We start from the raw sequence: 19782 nt of genomic DNA, 5'->3' as shown, positions 1-19782 counted from the left end.
AGAAGACAGAGAAGCAAGACTCGCAGACACATCTACACACACATACATACACACACATACACACAAAACACAAACATATGCGCAAACATAAACATACACATGCACACACACACAAGACACAAGTAAAAGCAACTACACAAGCGAGAAGAAGCAGGTATTGGAGGATGGAGCAAAATGGAAAAGAAGAAGAATCGAAGAAGAGAAAGAAAAAGGTAAACTAGAAGGCAAATCATAAGATACTACGGAAAAATAAGTGAGGTTGAGGAAAGGAAAGGCAGAGGGAGCAATAGGAAACAAGAAAAAGGTGTCAAAGCCTTAACAAGAAGAAAGATAGATGAAATGATTAGCAAGAAGGAGAGCAAAAGCAAAGGAATAGCAAAGGTGAAAAGGCAAAAGAAAGTAATAAAGGAAAAGCTGAAAAGAAAACAGAAGAGCGGAAAAGGCAGATCTTGGAGAGAGAAAGAGGAAGAGAAGCTTAATCAGAAGAAAAATGAGAAGAAAAGAAGAACAGGCAGGCGCAGAAGACAGGGACACAAGAATTGCAGACACACCTACAAAGGCACATATTTACACAACGCATACACACACACACGCACGCGCACACACACACATACACAAAACACATACATAATCAACTACACAAACTGGATACGAGACACAAATAGAAATTTAGGAAATGTAATCCAAATGTAACATATAAGTTGTAAATAAATAAACTTATATATATACACAGGGTGTCCTATGTTAAAGGAACCACCCCGAAATTTTCGACAGTTGGCATTGTACAAAAAAATTGTTCAGACAATAGTTGTTTGGGACAATGGGGGCAACCTTTCTATAAAATCCGATTTGGCCTTGAGATTCATTTCCAAGGTCATTTGAAGTTCAAAGTCATGGTTTGAATGGGAACCCATATTTTTGATCCCGGATTCGGAAAGAGCGGAAAATTCTACGTTTAGATAACTATTATGTGTGGGGTGCGGTTAACCCCCCCCCCCCCCCCGCCTAAGGTCGTGTAGGGGTCAAATTTATGATTTTCTTCATCTATGCACAGGGATGATCGGGCAAGAGTAAGGTTAATTGTAATAACCCTTTTACTCAATAACCCAAATAACCCAATAATCCAATAACCCGATAACCCCAATAATTCAATAACCCCAATATCCTAAAAAAATTGTAGGGTCAAACAAGAGTGACCTTAAGCTTAAACTTCAGGTGGATTTTCAAAGTCGACTTCATGTATTCATAGCCTTCATGAGAAGTGTCATTTTCCATTTTGTGGGATAACATGTTATTTTCATTCTTTTTTCTAGTGTCCGGACAAGCCTACAAAGTTTCTACTAAATTGTTTAATAACACTTTTTTAGTATTGTTTATGACAATAGTGAATCGCGAACAGTCCTTCTCAGGATAGTTCAAGTGTAATTTTCTTAGTCGACTTAAATGGAGGGAATATGCCGGATTATTCGAGAAACGAAATTTTTGATATTCTGTTGTCTCTCGGGTCATGTCAAGGCCGATATCGTGCTGCGGCAAGGTATTACCGCCAAAATTACCCAGGGAGGCTTCACTACTCGAACCACGTGAGAATCCGAATCATCGACCAAAGAGAGAGACGTCGACCCCGTATACGCAGAAATCGTCGTCGCATTATTATGCCGAACAACGATGATCCACGAATTCTCGTCGTTTTGGCAATGGTTGATTTGGATCATCATATCTCGTTGCGTGAAATTCAGAGACGTACTGGAATCCCAAGATCAACAGCCGCTAGATTTTTGCGGCTGTACAGATTTCATCCGTATCACATAACTTTGACTCAAGCTTTGATGCCAAATGATCTCCGCCGCAGACTCGAATTCTGTAATTGGACTCAAGCAAGGATTCGTGAAGATCTTGAATTTTTCAGATACGTCATGTTTTCGGACGAAGCGACATTTCATGGTAATGAGCAACTCAATCGACATAATGAAAAATGTTGTTTATGCACAGCAACCAACAACACGGCAAGATATGCTGCAACGCATCATACAAGCTTGCAGAGATATTCCGCGTCACGTTTTGATGTCCACAGTTGAAAATTTTGAACGTAGAATTCAACACTGCATAAATTTGAACGGGGGTATTTTTGAACATCTTATGAGATACATGTTTATGTTACAATCTTGACCATAACTCTATCTGTAGTCAACGTCTTGTCTTGATCGGCTGAGTATTCCCACCTTGTCTTCAGTGGCCGGGTAATCAATACCTTATTAACCTCACATTTAACTCGGTCGGATGGTGGGTGAACCGATCCCCCAACATAATACTTTATCTAAACGTAGAATTTCCCGCTCTTTTCGAATCCGGGATAAAAAATGGGGGTCCTTATTCAAAATAACTGTTGGTTCCTGGGTTATTAGGGTTATTGGGGTTATCGACTTATTGGGTATTGGAGTTATTGGGTTATTACAATTAACCTTACCCTTGCCCGATCATCGCTGTGCATAGATGAAGAAAATCATAAATTTGACCCCTACATGACCTTAGGCGAGGGGGGGGGGGTTAACCGCACCCCACACATAATACGTTATCTGAACGTAGAATTTTCCGCTCTTTCCGAATCCTGGTTCAAAAATATAGGTTCCCATTCAAAAAATGACTTTGACCTTCAAATGACCTTGAAAATGAATCTCAAGGTCAAATCAGATTTTACAGAAAGGTTGCCCCCATTGTCCCAAACAAATATTGTCTGAATAATTTTTTAGTACAACACCAACCGTTGAAAATTTCGGGGTGGTTCCTTTAAAATGGGACACCCTGTAAATATATATAATTTTCTTATTACACATCTCATTATATACATTTATTATACTTTTAGAATGTTTAAGTTATTATTGCCAGAAAGTTAAAAAAAAAACAAAAGTGATACAAAGAGGATGATAAACAAGAAAAATAATTACATAACTGAGGACATTAATTCGTGCATAAAAAAAAATCAAGAAACAAAAAGAGCAATTGAAATAACATTTCATGTATTAAAAATAACATTTCATGTATTAATAATATTGCATCTAAATATATAAAATAATCATATTATTTTAATAAAATTTAATACCATATATTCTGTGACGGTAAACGTCAAATTAGCGCTAATAATATAACCTAATTGCTGCCTGCGGGGGCAGCACCTACCGGAGAGACGAAAAACGTAACGAAGGAATTCGGCACGCGAGCAGACGGAACGCGCGCGATTGAAATTGAAGCAGTGGAGCACTAACCATCAAGGTATTCGCCGGTAGTCACGTCGTCAGCTGCCGATACAGAAACCGCCAAGATCGCGATCCAGGGTTGAAGTGCCTGAACGAGTGCGGACCTGAGCCAGAGGAGAGCGTCATTCCCCGCGACAGCGAGAGTGTGTGAGGTTCGCTATCGAGGGCGGAACCACGTGCTCGCGAATTCGCGAGCCGCGACAAAAGAACAGACAAACTTTTCCGCAGTGCAAATCGTGCATTCTTGTCTTCCAACGTCTTCTAAATAAAGGTAAGCTGGCCAGCTCAATCTCACGATCGCGATTGCATGCGTAATAATTAATTCCTCGTGTTCAAAGCGTGCATGTAATAGCTCTGTTAACAAAGAGCAACGAGCGTCCCAACACTGCATGTTGTTGTCGAGCGAGCGTCGATGTAAACGTAAACACGTGGGCCGATTCTGATGTAGTATTTGAGAAGACAATAAAGGCTTTCGTTCGTGATATTTAACAAGTGATTTCGGCTCGTTTATTCCGTATTGCTTCCACTCACATTTGTAGTTAGTTGGTTGACTGACATCTGTTTCTCTCTTGCTTTCCGACTAACGTATCGAGCATAGGTAATTACGCGCGCCCTTCGGTGGAATTGTGCGAATAAAGTAATTAAACGGTACCCACCCCGTTACAATTCATTTTATTTTTTATTTATCAGTATATTAATTATACATAAATAAATGTACATGTATAGAAAATATATGTAGGAATTTACCTGAATTTAAAAAAATTCACCTGGAAACTTACTTGGATTTTAGAAATAGTCACCTAGAAATCCATCTAGAAATCCACCTTGAAATCTACTTAGAAATTCACCTGGAAATCCACCTAGAAATTCACTTATAAATCCACACACAAATCCATTTGGAAGCCATGTGATCCAGCTGGAAATCCATCCTGATTTATAAAAAATTCACTGGAAATCCACCTGGAAATTCACCTGGATTTTTTAAAAATCCACCTCAATTTAAAAAAATCCACCTAGAAATCCAGGTAGAATCCATATGGAATCCATATTATCCAGCTGGAAATCCAGCGTAGATTTTTGCAATAGGGGAATTTTATGAGTATTTTTATGCCTTAACGAGGAGATGTTATGGCTAGACGTAATAATGTTTAAAATACTGTCGCATTGGTAAAAGTTGGATCTTAGTCGGGAGTTAAGCCGAGGTTGGTTAAAGGAATAGCGCTATTATTATATGTAGTGTGTTTAGGTAGATAACTTAGTTTCTCATCTTGTTAGGACTGGGCTTCAGAAAAGATTTTACGAAACAGTCTCAGGTGTTTGGATTTGATTAAGATTTATTATTGAAAGACAAGTTTATAATGCTTGGCAGAGTATAATTCCGGTTCTGAATAGCCGGGTAGCGTAACTTAGAAATAATACAATAACTAAATTAATCAGTATAAGTACGAGTATGAGTATTAGCTTGAGTATGAGCTATTGCGGATTCTGATTCAGCCTTTTTATACCATAGGCTGATGTACCCCTTCCCTTGTTTTTATTAAATTAATATGCGGTGAGTAATATTAGAGGAAATATTATGGAGAACGTGCTTAGTCTAATCTGTCTCGCTAGATAGATTTACAAATGTTTCCGGGAGGGTTGATACGATAGGAAGTTAAATTACCGATACCCGATTAGTTACCATAACCCGTAATGTGTGTTCTCGTGACACTTAATTACTTATCATGGTTCGTTACGTACCTTTTTTTTAGTAACGATGTAACAGTATCCATCATTACCATAAACGTCAAAACATCTTTGGACAGTAAATACCTCCAATCACTTAGAAAAACCAAGATATATTATATTAGGTTTTCAAACAAAACGAAAGTCTGATCAAACTAAAAATTCCAGCAGATTTGAGCATTGCAGTGTAACCAATATTAAACTTACTCTCATTCTTCAGCAATATCCGTATGGAAATTCAAATCTTCATATATGTAATAATCAGTATTCTATGTTATATGACATGTATGCTAATTTTTAAGTGAACTTGAGAATGTACGTCGTGACCACCACTGGAGGCGCCACCATCCAGCGGCTCGGTTTTGGCGCGGCTCGGAGGGGGAGAATAAAATGCTCTCTCACACTCTCTGCTTAACGCCGATAGCGACAGCAACGTTTTTGTTTTCTTGAGACAACTATTTAAGAGTTTTTTTGTTTGGTTGTAACTTAGCAGTGTGCGCAGTATTTCTTTAATCTATATTTTATATTTTGTATTTAAGAGTTAATAAAGAGTTCGGATAATTTAAGAGTTAATAAACTAGTGTTTACTAATTATACATATAAGTGCATATATAAATAAAACTAACTCCTCCAACAGAACTATTACAACAGAGACTGTATGTACAATCCACTTTTAGACCGAAAACAATTTATTACGCATGCACGTCTAATGTAATAGATTGTTCTAAGCAAAATTAATTATTGAAACAAGCTGCTGTAGATGTACGTCTAGAGTTTGAAACAAAAAATTATATACCTGCGGAAACAGCTGCATATTGTTTAATTTTACACGATCGTATAGTTAAGTATAATCCAATAAGCGGTCTTGTTACAAAACTTGTCTAAGTATTATAATATAATAGCCATGTGAAGCCTGCAATGGCTCGGTCGGTAGGGCGACGGACTCGCACCCGGTAGATCCGGGTTCGATTCCCAGTCCCTGCTAATTGATAAAAGTACCTTTGAAAAAAGTTTCATGTGCTTTGTTCTCAAACAAATTGTAAGCCTTAACACTGATGGGGCATAAATAGAGCGACGTTAAATAAAAAAAAAATAATAATAGCCATGTATACTTTTTTTATCAAACTTTTTTAATTTTAAACGTATGTAAAATTTGGTGATTTTATTGATTTACCAATAAATCTTATCCCACGGAGTATGCGACCGAGTACACCGGTAAATTGGGAACTTTCCACGAGATATACCGACTAGGCATGCCAGTACGCCGTCGATAGTATTAATCATATATTTTTTCAATCTGACTCATCGATCATCGGGGGCACGGGGCCGGGGGGATCCATCCACATCGATGAAAGAGTCGGTAACTACCGGCGGGGCCTGCATATCGCTACACACACACACATACGCACACACACATACACAACGCTCGACTACAATGCCGGTCAAACAAGTCCATCGTCGATAAAAAATCTGCCGATAAAACATCCCATAGGTCGGTAACATGGGATTGATAATGTTACGACTGCTGGTAAGGAAGGATTAAAAACTCGCATGGTAAAAGTGGCTTAGAACCCTTATAGCCCTTACCACTCACGTCTTCTTTGTAATCGTAGATCCATGTGTTATTATTAATGCAAATTTGAAATAATTTTACAACTAATATCTTTTAATTTATATACCTATTACGTCCTGTTTCCCTTTCCTCGGATGACGGGAGACTCTCCTCCAACTGCTTCATGGTCTTGTTGATCGAATATAAAGCACGCATGAAACGCCACTCACGGCCACGTACACCACACAAGTCGAGAGGGATTAGCAGAGAGCTTAAATTTTTAAATTAATTTCTCTAGAAATTATTTCAAAAAACAAATTTATTCACTTCCATCATGATAATAAAACTGTTCGCTTGCGACTTGGAATGCATCTGCTCTCTTCGTTTTCTTGTCTCTAACTACCTTTTTTGCTCGTCGTTATTAAAAAGGGAACTCTCTTCCGAAAAGCTTCCGAGCACTCTTACTGCCCAATTGTGAAAAGAAAAGAAGGATAAGTCACTCAATGACGTAACAATGAACGTCATCGACTAACGAGCTATTCACTTCGTTCTTCACGCTGTAAAATCAACCGCGAGAGCAAAATCATGTGTTGACAATCACGGAGGCGAGAAAGAGAAAGCTAGTTGAAAAATGACAGAGTGATTAGATGGAAATCGTGAGACTGAGAGGGACGCGAGACGGAGAGAGAGGACTTCTCTTCTCTTTCTCTCGGCCTCGCGACTCTCTATTCATAAAGTGTACATCGAGCGCTATTATGCTGGTTTGATAATTTTGCAAACGGCAGCATCGAATTGCAGACACCCGTGGGACTTTTCGCGATCATGAAGAACAACAGATCTGCGTAGTTAGGTGTTCTTGCGTGAGAAACCTTAAAATGAGCTTTCTCACACAAGCGATCGCTTAGTGATACTTTAGCGTCTGGTGTCTGCCCTAGTTTGGGGCGTAACAATATCAAAACAGAATGGAAACAACAGTTAAGCTATAGTATAGCGGAAAATATCTAATTATCCAAAGTAATTATGAAATCAGTAACTGGCACAAACGAATTTTTAGAAAACCTAAAATTGAGCACCATACTCTGAGCTATGAGCCGAATGCCGCCTATCTACTTGAAGACGAACAAACAAATAATATCGATCAACAGTATTACTTTAATGACGAACTATCCGTGACGTGATTATTTTATCAATCATCTTAAACTCTCATTTTCTTGTGTTAACATATATAAAAAATGTTTCGCAACGTAGATTTCTGTATGATTTATGTCTATATTTGGTTTATACAATCAGGTTGTTTTATAGGATTCTATAAAAAAGAATAGCTAAATAATGAAATTGATAAAATAAATAAATGTAGCACATATATGTCATCTATCTATTATACATACGTATATATACACTGTATACATAAAAAATACACATTTCATCCCCTTTTGTTAACAATCACATTGATTCTAATCTAATTTATTCTCATAATTTAGCACAGTCCATTCAATTAGTTAATGTGTATAGAATTTCCTTGAGAAAAAGCAATTGTTTTGGTAGTGATGTATTATTCTATAGCATTATGATATATCAATTTCTTGGTACATCTCAATCCTGATCATTACAGAAGTTGCTATTCCATGGTTTAAAATGGTTTATAGAACTTTTCAACAAGAATATCTTCATATACCTATTGTTACTAGAATATATACAACAGCGTGTATTTTAACAACATTAGCTGTAGTAAGTTATCATAAAAATGAATTATTTTATATGATTGAGAATATGTTGAATATAATATACTTTTCAATATTTAAATTTGCACATTAATAGGATAATTTATAATTATAGCAATTAGATTTAATATCTCCATTTCAACTTTACTTCAATCCAATCTTGATTATTTATCAATGTCAGGTGAGTTTAATATTTTATACTTTTAAGAATTTTATAGTATTATAATAACTATATTATTCTTTCAGTTTTGGCGCTTTGTAACTACTTTTTTGTTTTTTGGCACTATTGGATTTAATTTTTTTTTCAATATAATATTCACATATAGATATTGTCGTATGCTAGAAGAAGGATCATTTCGAGGAAGGACAGCTGATTTTGTAATGATGTTTATATTTGGGGCAACTTTTATGATAGTATCCTTTAAATATCTCCATCATTTGATATTCTTAATAGTTTCATCATTACTTTTGTAAATATATATATATGTATAGTGTATGTGTATACATAAACATGTATACATATTCATATGTATATTGTTATGCATATGTATGTATATTTCCATATATGTATAACTATCTCTGACTTCAATTGTGCACATCGGATTAAGTGTCACATTAATATTAGAAAAGTAACATAAGAAAATATAGTTGCAATTAATATTATGAATATATAAGACATAATTTTGAGAAAACAAAGGTTGATAGTTATTTGAAAATAAGATTCTATTGCACCAATATTACCTAAGGAATTATATTTTATTCCAATTCTCATCATTTTTAAGGTTTCCTGAGATGTGATAAACTTTGTTCATAAAAACAATGACATTTAGAATAGTAATTAATGCTTTAAAATTAATTTAAATGACAATTACTTATAGAAGTTAAATATGTTTTGAATAGTGTTACAAGTATTTATAAATCTTAATGTGTCAAATTAATACATGAAAAAAATATTGGATTTATTTTTACATATTTTTTGATCCTATATTTATTGCACTCTGATAAAAAAAGAGCTAACTTTCAGTTGTGAAGGACTAGTGCAATAGATTAATGCTCAGCGTATTATGACCTAAGTGATTCTTTTAGACCAGTAAGCTACTAGATTTGTCAGTTTTACCTAAAGCATGGTCTTCATATAAACACCACATTGATTCACGAAGAAGGCTTTACCGATAATCACACTGAGAGCTAACCCTGTCAATCCGCAAAAGAGACTATGACAAAGAAAACATTTAACGCGCGTATATGAGCTGCACTATTAGTAACAAAGAATGCCAAATTAGAATCTACTCGTATCTAAGAAAATACTTTTCCATACAATTTAAATAGGCGTGATCGTTAAATGTTTTTAACTTGAAAAATAAATGTTTTTCCAAGAATTTCGAGTCATTTTCAAGAAAAAAATTACTAAAAATTGTCTAGCTTAAATACATTTCTTTTGACAATTATTTGGCAATAAAGGGATGCGGTGTTTTGAAAAACTTCTGAGCACCTTCACTGCCCAATCGTGAAAAGAAAAAAAAGGATAAGTCGCTCATTGGCGCGATAATGAACATCATCGACCAACCAGCTAATCACTCCGCTCTCCAGGCTGTACAATTAACCGCGAGAGCAAAATCATGTGTCGACTCTCGCAGAGGCGAGAAGGAGAAAGAGCCAGTTAAAAAATGAAACAGAGTGATCAAGTGGGAACCGAGAGACGGAGAGGGACGAGACGGAGAGAAACGATTGAATGGGAAGGACTTCTCCTTTCTCTTAGCCTCGGGGCTCTCTACGCATAAAATGCATATCGAGCGCTATTATGCTGGTTTGACAATTTTGAAAAAGGCAGCCTCGAATCGCAGACATACGTATAGGCCAATCAATGAAGCCAAAAATGAGGTAATTTGTGACATTAATACTATCAGCAAACCGACTATGCAAACTTGTTTAATACTATGCGTAGATGAAAACATATATGTTTCCAACTCGCAACTTTCATTTAATAACTTTTTACAGCCGTTTGAAATTTGCAAAAACATGTTTTTCGCGTATAAAACCAAAACTATTGAAGTTAAGTATGTACCTCAATGGAATAAGTTATAGATAATAGAATTATCTATAAAATGAGCTATCGCTCATCTCAATCGAGTAATTAATAATTAATATAATTACAAAAAACATCAAAATTGATCAAAAAAGGTAAAATTTCAAAAATTCATATCTCCACATAGAGTGATGTCGAAAGAATTAGCTTATGATATTTTGTAGATTGCATTGTCTTCTTCATGTATGCTAAATCTGAGCTATATATAATTATTACTTTCGGCACTACAGTAATGACGATTAAACCTTTTTTTTTAGTACATCTTGCATAATGCCCTGTGGCTCAGCCGTTAGGGTTATACATTATTTGAAAAAAGTTTTTCAAATTTCAATAATCAAACTACAACTTTGTCATTTGAACTTATGCTCTAAAATCAGTTTAAAAGGGTGAAATTTGTCGTTTAATATCGGGCAAAATGCGCCCGAGCGTTAAAGAAAGCGAGTGGTGGGAGATACAGATCCCGCGGAGGGGAAGTATGTATAGTAATAGAAAAGCCAGGCGCTCGGCGTTTGACTTTAATATTACTTATTTTGATATTATTTACGCTATTTTACTCAAATTTTTTTTATTTTTCAAGTTAATTAAGTACGCATTCGATATTTGTTAAATAGATAATACGAAACATATAAATATATGTGTATATTTTATTATAATGTAGGCAAATAGTAATTTATATTTATTTATAATACATTTATCCCTATAAAAACTGTAGTTATTTCTTTAACATTTAAACAAAATACATGTTCATTTTTGGTAATTATATATTTGTATTTATCACATTATAAGTGTCCCTAAAACGTAACTCAAACTGTTAACTAAATTTCAGTAAAATAGCATAATTATATATACATCAAAATAAGTAATATTAAAGTCAAACGCCGAGCGCCTGGCTTTTCTATTACTATATATATGACCGGATCCATTTCAGATCGGGCAGGCCTACGGCAATGATATCTCCGATTGACTCGGCTGTGGAGTATGTTATTCTACTTCAAAAATAAGCCGACACGTATTTTTTTTTTTTTTCGATTAGACCTCTACATCATTTTTTACGAGCATTTTAAAAAAGTGGTTAAAAAATAAATTTTCTAAAAATCAAATATTAAAATTTAAAAAAATGCTCTATATTTTCTAATTTTTTTACTTAATATGTTATTTATAGCTTATTTTACTGTATTTCTTATACTCTTTCGAATGCGCCATGCAGAATAAAAAAATATTGAAAATTGGCGGGAAAAACTCAATTTTTCGAAAAAATTTCAAACTCAATTTTCTCAAAAAAGCGTTTTTTTTTTTTTTCAAATTTTTATGATAGATTAAGCATTACAAGACCTTTAAATTGGTATAGGAGTGATTGCGTACTTTTACGTTTTAGTGATAAAATATCGATTTTTCTTTTTTTTTTGCTCAAAACATTGATAATTATAGTTTTGACATGTAAAACTTATTTACATATATGTTTTATGTGTATTATATAGATATGAAATACATTGTGAATGTTCAAACAAATCATTACAACAAAATTAAAAAAATAAACACTTTATTTTTATGAAAAGTTTCAAAATAAACTCATTTATTTAAGTAATAAAAATTATATTTTTTATTTTCTAGACTTTTTAGTCTTTCTGTTTTTAGTTTTTTTAATTTTTTTGCTTACTAAAACTGAAGCCTTCTTCTTCTTTTGTTTCTTCACACACATTATCAAACGGTTCAAATTTTTTTCTGCCAAACTTCAATTTCAATTTATTAGCTAAGTCACCAAAGCTTTTAAATCGCTTGTTATTAGTTTTATATACACATGATTTATGCTTTTTTAAAAAGTCACAACACTTAACTCTCTTATCTGAATATGTACTATGTGGAGTCATAATTATAAACACAGAAATAAAACACTCAGTTATGATCTAAAGTGATTTTTGTTATAACGTACACTTGCTTTAATATATAATATACACCTAGAAAGCATGCATGCTTCTCTGTGTGTACACAATTTACGACTGATAGAAACTGAACTATGTGCTATCAGCAATGCGAGCACGTGTATATTTATAAGCTATTTATAGAAGAAGGAATGTAATTCTATCAAAATCGCAAGACTACTATCAGACGTACAATTCTTGTATATGTATATATGGATGTATATATATATATATATATATATATATATATATATATATATATATAAACACGTTTCACATGTTAAAACTATAATTATCAATGTTTTGGGCAAAAAAAAACGAAAAATCGATATTTTATCACTAAAACGTAAAAGTACGCGATCACTCCTATACCAATTTAAAGGTCTTATAATGCTTAATCTATCATAAAAATTTGAAAAAAAAAACGCTTTTTTGAGAAAATTGAGTTTGAAATTTTTTCGAAAAATTGAGTTTTTTCCGCCAATTTTCAATATTTTTTTATTCTGCATGGCGCATTCGAAAGAGTATAAGAAATACAGTAAAATAAGCTATAAATAACATATTAAGTAAAAAAATTAGAAAATATAGAGCATTTTTTAAAATTTTAATATTTGATTTTTAGAAAATTTATTTTTTAACCACTTTTTTAAAATGCTCGTAAAAAATGATGTAGAGGTCTAATCGAAAAAAAAAAAATACGTGTCGGCTTATTTTTGAAGTAGAATAACATACTCCACAGCCGAGTCAATCGGAGATATCATTGCCGTAGGCCTGCCCGATCTGAAATGGATCCGGTCATATACTTCCTCTCCGCCGGATCTGTATCTCCCACCACTCGCTTTCTTTAACGCTCGGGCGCATTTTGTCCCATATTCAACGACAAATTTCACCCTTTTAAACTGATTTTAGAGCAAAAGTTCAAATCACAAAGTTGTAGTTTGATTATTGAAATTTAAAAAACTTTTTTCAAATAATGTATAACTCTAACGGCTGAGCCACAGGGCATTATGCAAGATGTACTAAAAAAAAAAGGTTTAATCGTCATTACTGTAGTGCCGAAAGTAATATTTATATATAGCTCAGATTTAGCATACATGAAGAAGACAATGCAATCTACAAAATATCATAAGCTAATTCTTTCAACATCACTCTATGTGGAGATATGAATTTTTGAAATGTTACCTTTTTTGATCAATTTTGATGTTTTTTGTAATTATATTAATTATTAATTACTCGATTGAGATGAGCGATAGCTCATTTTATAGATAATTCTATTATCTATAACTTATTCCATTGAGGTACATACCTAACTTCAATAGTTTTGGTTTTATACGCGAAAAACATGTTTTTGCAAATTTCAAACGGCTGTAAAAAGTTATTAAATGAAAGTTGTGAGTTGGAAACATATACGTTTTCATCTACGCATAGTATTGAACAACTTTGCATAGTTAGTTTGCTGATAGTATTAATGTCACGAAAAAATCTTCATTGATTGGCCTAGTATGCCTTTCCGCGGTCACGGAGAACAACAAAGCTGTGTAGTTAGGTGTTCTTGCGTGAGAAACCTTTAAATGAGCTTTCTCACACAAGTGATCGCTTAGAGATACTGCAGTGTCTGATGTTTACCCTAGCTTGGGATGTATCATTTACCAAACCGAGAACATAAATTTTATCTTTATCTAGTTTTAAAGGTGGAAAGTAGTATGTTGGTGGTACAGATACTTTGCTAGATAAACTAAGGGTTAATGATTAAACCATGTTGACTGATTGTATAAAACTGTACTCTATTCACAATTCTCACTATTTATACAAATTACGATCATACTAACAAACCATATAAAAATTTTAAACATAAATGACCGCAAGTGTGAATATGATAATTTTGAAACTTTTTGTAATTGTATTTGATTTGGTCAACTTTGAAATATTTTATGAGGGTCAAAGATGATCTTGAGTCACCAAAACTATTGAAGTAGAAAGTATTTTTACCATTTTTTCTATATGCTACCCAAGGAGTACTAGGTTCAGTACTATCATCAAGATTTACTACAGAACATTCTTGAAATGATATCTGTATTAGTAGAGATCTTGTTAATTTTAATAGTTTTATTTGAATACTAAAACAAAGCCTGTTTGATATAGTCTCAAATATCAACTTTTGTCAAGAGCTAAAATTTCAACACTTTTGTTGAGTCTCCTCTTTTCTTCTAATTGTTTTTTTGCAGCACTCGACTTGTTTACAGTTTGTGCTATCCCTGCTACACCACTTGCCAAAGATTCAAGTACGTTAAGTTCAGCAAAAACAAGATAAGTGATAGTAGGAAACCTTTAATTTTTAGAATTGAAAGTATTCTTGGGAGATTTGTTTTTTTTTCACCAACACTTTTAATAGTTAACATAGTTTTACGTGATTCGTTTAAGGCACTATTAATAACAATTTTTGAATTATTACTAGGAAGAGATTTTTCTGTCATACTTATCAGTTTTTTCATTGTTAAAATCTTTTTTTATTTATTTAGATCGTTATTTTGATCTTTTCTTACAACATTTCTTAATAAATCCTATTCCCAACTTTGATTTCGCTTTTATTATGTTTATAACAGTATATGCCATAGATTTTTTACCTAAATCTGCGTCGGAACTATGTACACGTTACCAAGCTTTTTCAGCCAATACTTTGTCTGTAATGTTTCATGCTTGAATATCTTTATTAAAACTCTACTGTGGTTTTTATGACGTTGCTTGTGAGAAGCAAAATAACGAGGAAGTTGTCTACTGTATATGAAGACATAGAAGCGTTAATTGTTTTTACTTGTGTCAATCATATGCTCAAGTACCCAAATACTTAGCGAGAGATAATATGAATTTTTTAATTATTTCCGCTATGATGATACGAGTTTAAGACATTATATAATGATCACATAAATATGGACATGTCATATTAATGTTTTAAAGATATTTGTTCATCAACTAGTTTGATAAGTTCATTATAAATGCATACCACTCAACATAAAATTCACAGTATTCAATTATATTGCAGATAAATAATAAACATGGTTGAGTTAGATCAACAGATTGATATGCTTAGTCACTTGGAGAAAGCTTGCGAAGCAATAAATCACGAATAAAATTTATTAAATTCCAATTAATTAGAAACTGAAAAATTTGTTAAAGAGTCTTTGAAGCAAATTATTGAACCACTTGAAAAGTTAGTTCATGAAATAAAACTTACTGGGCAGAAAAAAACATAACATGAAATATTATTGCAACTTAAAAAAGAAGAAAAAAAAGTTGATGAAAAAGAATACTTGAATGTAGGAAAATTATTAAAAAACGTAACAATTCTTAAGAAAATTTATTTGATGATGGATTAAAAGAAGCATCGAATGCTTATGAGCTACAAAAAATTATGATAATGAATTATTGCATACTCCTGAAAGTGATTCATTTAAGAATACTTGTGTTACGTGCCAGTTTTGATGTCTCTTCAAAACGGGCACACGTTAAACCGCTTTTAGCTCCGAGTGGTCCCGACTCGGGCGGACTAGACCTTCAGTACGGTACCCCGACCGTGTCGCCGAATGGATCGCGTCTTTACCGATAATATCCGAAGTTCGTCCTTGCGAGAGCCAGGCGGCAGTAATCAGGCGGGAAAAAGGGAGGGGGGCTTCGCCGATTGACTTAAATGAACTTACGCCGGTATGTTAGATAAGTTTATATATATATATTTTAATACGTCGGATAACACTTCTAATAATAATATCGCGCTACTATATGGTTCGCGATTTATTAAAATAAATATTTTAGTTTACGCGGTCAGCGGTGTTTACACACTTGGTCCCGGTACGCAATCACGTGGATTCACCGAAAGGGGAACCTTGATTATGCTTAGTAATATTAGAGCGCAGAGGGGGAGAGATAATAAAGAAAAACAATAAGGAAGAGATTTCAGCTTATCGAAAATAGAGCCCAAAAGTACTCACTCTGTTGTCTAGGTCCAAAATATTGTTTGATTTGTGATATAGGTAATCACTGGTTTCGAACTCGTTCAATAAACTGGTCCAATATATTTTCTTTATCCAATAATATTCCAATAGTATTCCAATAGCAAATAAAGTGAGTCCTGGTATGACTTTTGTTCACGTAAGAAAAATCGTTAGAAATAACGATACTCGGTATTTCGATATAACTTTACTGTAATATTCTCAAACTCTTGCAGGCTTCTTAGTTGAGCGCTGACTTCTGACTGACTAAGGATTAGTTCGTTGTTTACGCCGGTTCGTTATATATCTTTTGTCCCTCGCTTTTCGTCTCTCTCTCGCACATATACTTTAAACGTTTACGCTTCTCGTATCGGATCGTCTTACCTAGCTAAGCACGCTGACCGAAGCATGCCGTCGCAGCATGCTGGCGCAGCGTGAATCAGCCTCTGTCGCACGTTCCCACCGAGTCGCGTACACGAATACTGCTGATTATACTATGTCCGAACGGAAGTCTCGGGTCCGAAATATTATTTGACAAAATAAAAAAAATAATACAATGAAGCGTCACGTAACAACTTGTACGTATCAATATTGCAAGAAAATTAAAGTATAGCAATGGACACTGTCTATGGAGTATCACAAATTAAACATGGTTTATGCTGGTTGGTAATTAAGCAATTAAATTTTGAAATAATAAAATTATTATAGACAAAGATAATTATGATACAAGCCCTACATTACTTTTATATAATGTAACGGGGAGATAAATCTGCAAAATGAGAAATTTATTTAAGAACAAACTCCCACGATGCAGAGCAAACCGCCGCTGCGTTAACACGTATGTTAATACGTGTATTCGCCTTAACGTCAACTGACTTAACTTAGTTGTCTTCGATCAAGCAGAGTTGAACTCACCTTAAGTCACGTGCCTTGTGACACACGATGAGTTTTAAGTGTAAGCGACTTTACTCCTAATCCACTTAATCCCCTAGCTATAATAGGATTAAAACCTAAGCTTTTTCCAATTGTTTAAACTACTAGGAAAAATTATATGACGAAATCGGCGAATAAGTTTAAATGATTTTATTAATAAAAATCTCTACAGTCTTTGTCGGGCCGAAAGACTGACGCACGCGAATAGGATTTACAATTAAATAACTTTCGGTGAGAAAGAGAGAGAGAGAAGATACGAATATTGGCGCGATCTAACGCTCGACGCGAATACAAAAAATTAACGCTAACACTGTTGAACAAAATATCAAATGTATTTTGTCACGCGATAATTAAGGGAGGTGCACCTACCCTGCGGTGCAATTACGGTGATCAGCCGTAATTGTTGAAGCAAATTAAAGATACTCCTCCGATCCGAATCAGCTGTGCTGCCTCGATCGCAAATCTGCTATATAATAGCTGTTGCTTATGCTGCTGCTTCCGTGATGCTGCTACTGTTGCTGCTTCCTTGCTCACCCTTGCACACGTATCCAAAATCCCAGTAAACTTTTTTATTGGCAAATCGTTGTAACACTGTGCTAAACTATTTTGGCGGTACTACACAAGTAACAGCTGAGACGTAACTGCTAATTCAAAAGATCGCGCGCCCCCTCAATACTTAGAACTAACGTGCGAAAATCAGAATCGCGAACGTTTCGATTAATTGAATCGACTACCGTTGCAATAACTATTATTTAAGAAAAATACTGAGACCTCTATTGTAATTTAATATGATTTGAGTGCCTATTATAAATAAAACAAATGTATATAAAAAATATTACAAGCGTGAAGAGGCAACACTATTTCAATCAAGTGAAAAATTTCAAGATATTATATCTCAGTTAATTAAAGTTTCACTGTATAACTCACCAAGTGGTAAAGAATTTTCTTTATCATCATCTTACAAAATTGCACGGCTAATTAATCATTCCGATTATGTATATTGAGATGATCCTAATGAGCTTGTAGAATGTTTTAGATCATTAAAGAATCATCAGCAGTTAATCAAAATCATTTCAATGAAATTCAATCTATAATCGAAGAATTATGAGAATCTGGAATAATATATTAACAGTGTCAGTTAGATTTCGATCTTGTTATAATCATGTATATCGATCTTTTTAGACGTCAATTTAATCAATTTCCTCAGATAACACTCATGGTCCGCCAAGCATAGGATTAAAACTTACAAACGATGATCAGTTTGATCTAGAAAGTAAGAGAGTGTGTACCTGCTGATATTGCCGACTTGCAAGATGTAATGAATGTGAAAGTTTTCGAAAAGTAGTTAGCGATGAGTTGGAACAAATTTTAATCACTATTAATGAAGGGAGAAGTTTTAATAGCGAGAGAAAAATAAGTCCTAACAATACATTAATATACACTGATAGCGAATAAAATTGATAAGTATGAATAAGAATATTTCAGCATTAAGTTTAAAAATAAATACTATTGAAACAAGAGCTATAGGTTTGGAAAAATAGAGAACAGGTGTAAGTATGTTGTGAATGAGCTTCGTGAGCCAGTTTGTCGTAAATATCCACGATATTCATTTACATCCGTGATATTGATGAAACACAGTAAATCGATTTTATTGATATGATAGTGTATGAAAAAGAGAATAAAAATTATAAATATATGTTGTGCACTATTGACTGCTTTTCTAAATACGCTTGGTACATTGCACATAAACAAAAGACTGGTAAAGACGTTACAAAGGGTATGGAATCTATACTTGTTTTCACGAGAGCCAGAGAAAATTTGTCTTGACAGAGGTCGTGAATTTTATAATAAAGATTTTGAAAGTTTAATGACCAAATATAAAGTTAATATGTATTTTACATGCCGTAAATTGAAATCATCAATTTGCGAACGATTCAATAGAATTTTAAAAAGTAACAGCATGCTCACCGACTCTGACGCATACTCTACGTTGATCGAATGGTTCGAACGTGACCTCTCGTGCGGCGAAGACCCTTCTATTACTTGGGTCGTATACTCGAAAGTTCTGCGACCCTCTTGATAGCCAACCAGCGTAATCCTCCTTGACTTCTTATCTAACTTTGTCGTCTGCGATTCGGGAATGGTATAATATCCTATAGTGCCGAAGGGCCGCATATGACTGACGTTTGGCTTTCTTCCATGCCATAATTCGTAAGGTGATTTTCCCAGATGCCACAGACGTTGTCCGGTTCATGGTGTATACGGCGGTATTAGTCGCCTCAGCCCACAGACCTCTCAGCACCATCTTTGTGTGTAACATGCTTTTGCTGGATTCAATGATAATACGATTCTCGCTTTCAATATGTCCACTCTGCTCGCTGCAATATCCTGTCGATGTTCTAAATATGATGCCTTTCTCTTTAAAACATGTTCGAAATGCTTTTTGTGATATTAATAGCACTGTCTCTCGCTATTGTCTCTTCCAAAGTGCTTTCACTTGAATGAAGCACGTCGGTGCGGGTTTTATTTTATTCCTCGCCCTTGCATCTCTTTTCTTCCTTCATCAGACGTTCGTGTAGGTTATTTATTGTTTGTTTTCTCGCATCAAC

The 19782-nt window shown here is 34.1% G+C and overlaps 1 protein-coding gene across 3 annotated transcripts in view; it reads left to right on the top strand.

The window, feature by feature from the left end:
- The first annotated feature begins 7671 nt into the window (after positions 1-7671).
- Positions 7672-19782, top strand: part of LOC131667657 (derlin-2) — a 244671-nt gene continuing 232560 nt past the window's right edge. Inside the window, exons 1-4 of one of the 3 annotated variants that reach the window (XM_058941236.1) lie at positions 7672-7821; positions 8144-8259; positions 8368-8433; positions 8499-8666. In XM_058941236.1, the coding sequence (XP_058797219.1) occupies positions 7764-7821; positions 8144-8259; positions 8368-8433; positions 8499-8666 (408 nt within the window). In that variant the 5' untranslated portion in view covers positions 7672-7763. Of the gene's footprint in view, positions 7933-8012; positions 8260-8367; positions 8434-8498; positions 8667-19782 lie in introns of all 3 variants that reach the window. The other 2 variants (XM_058941254.1, XM_058941246.1) reach the window with 2 other exon arrangements.

Source organism: Phymastichus coffea, unplaced genomic scaffold (genome assembly GCF_024137745.1).
Source record: "Phymastichus coffea isolate CEN01 unplaced genomic scaffold, Cenicafe_Pcof_1.1 PCOF00005, whole genome shotgun sequence".
Lineage (NCBI taxonomy): Eukaryota > Metazoa > Arthropoda > Insecta > Hymenoptera > Eulophidae > Phymastichus > Phymastichus coffea.
The sequence above is the reverse complement of the archived record's forward strand: the minus strand, read 5'-3'. Positions and strand labels throughout refer to the sequence as shown.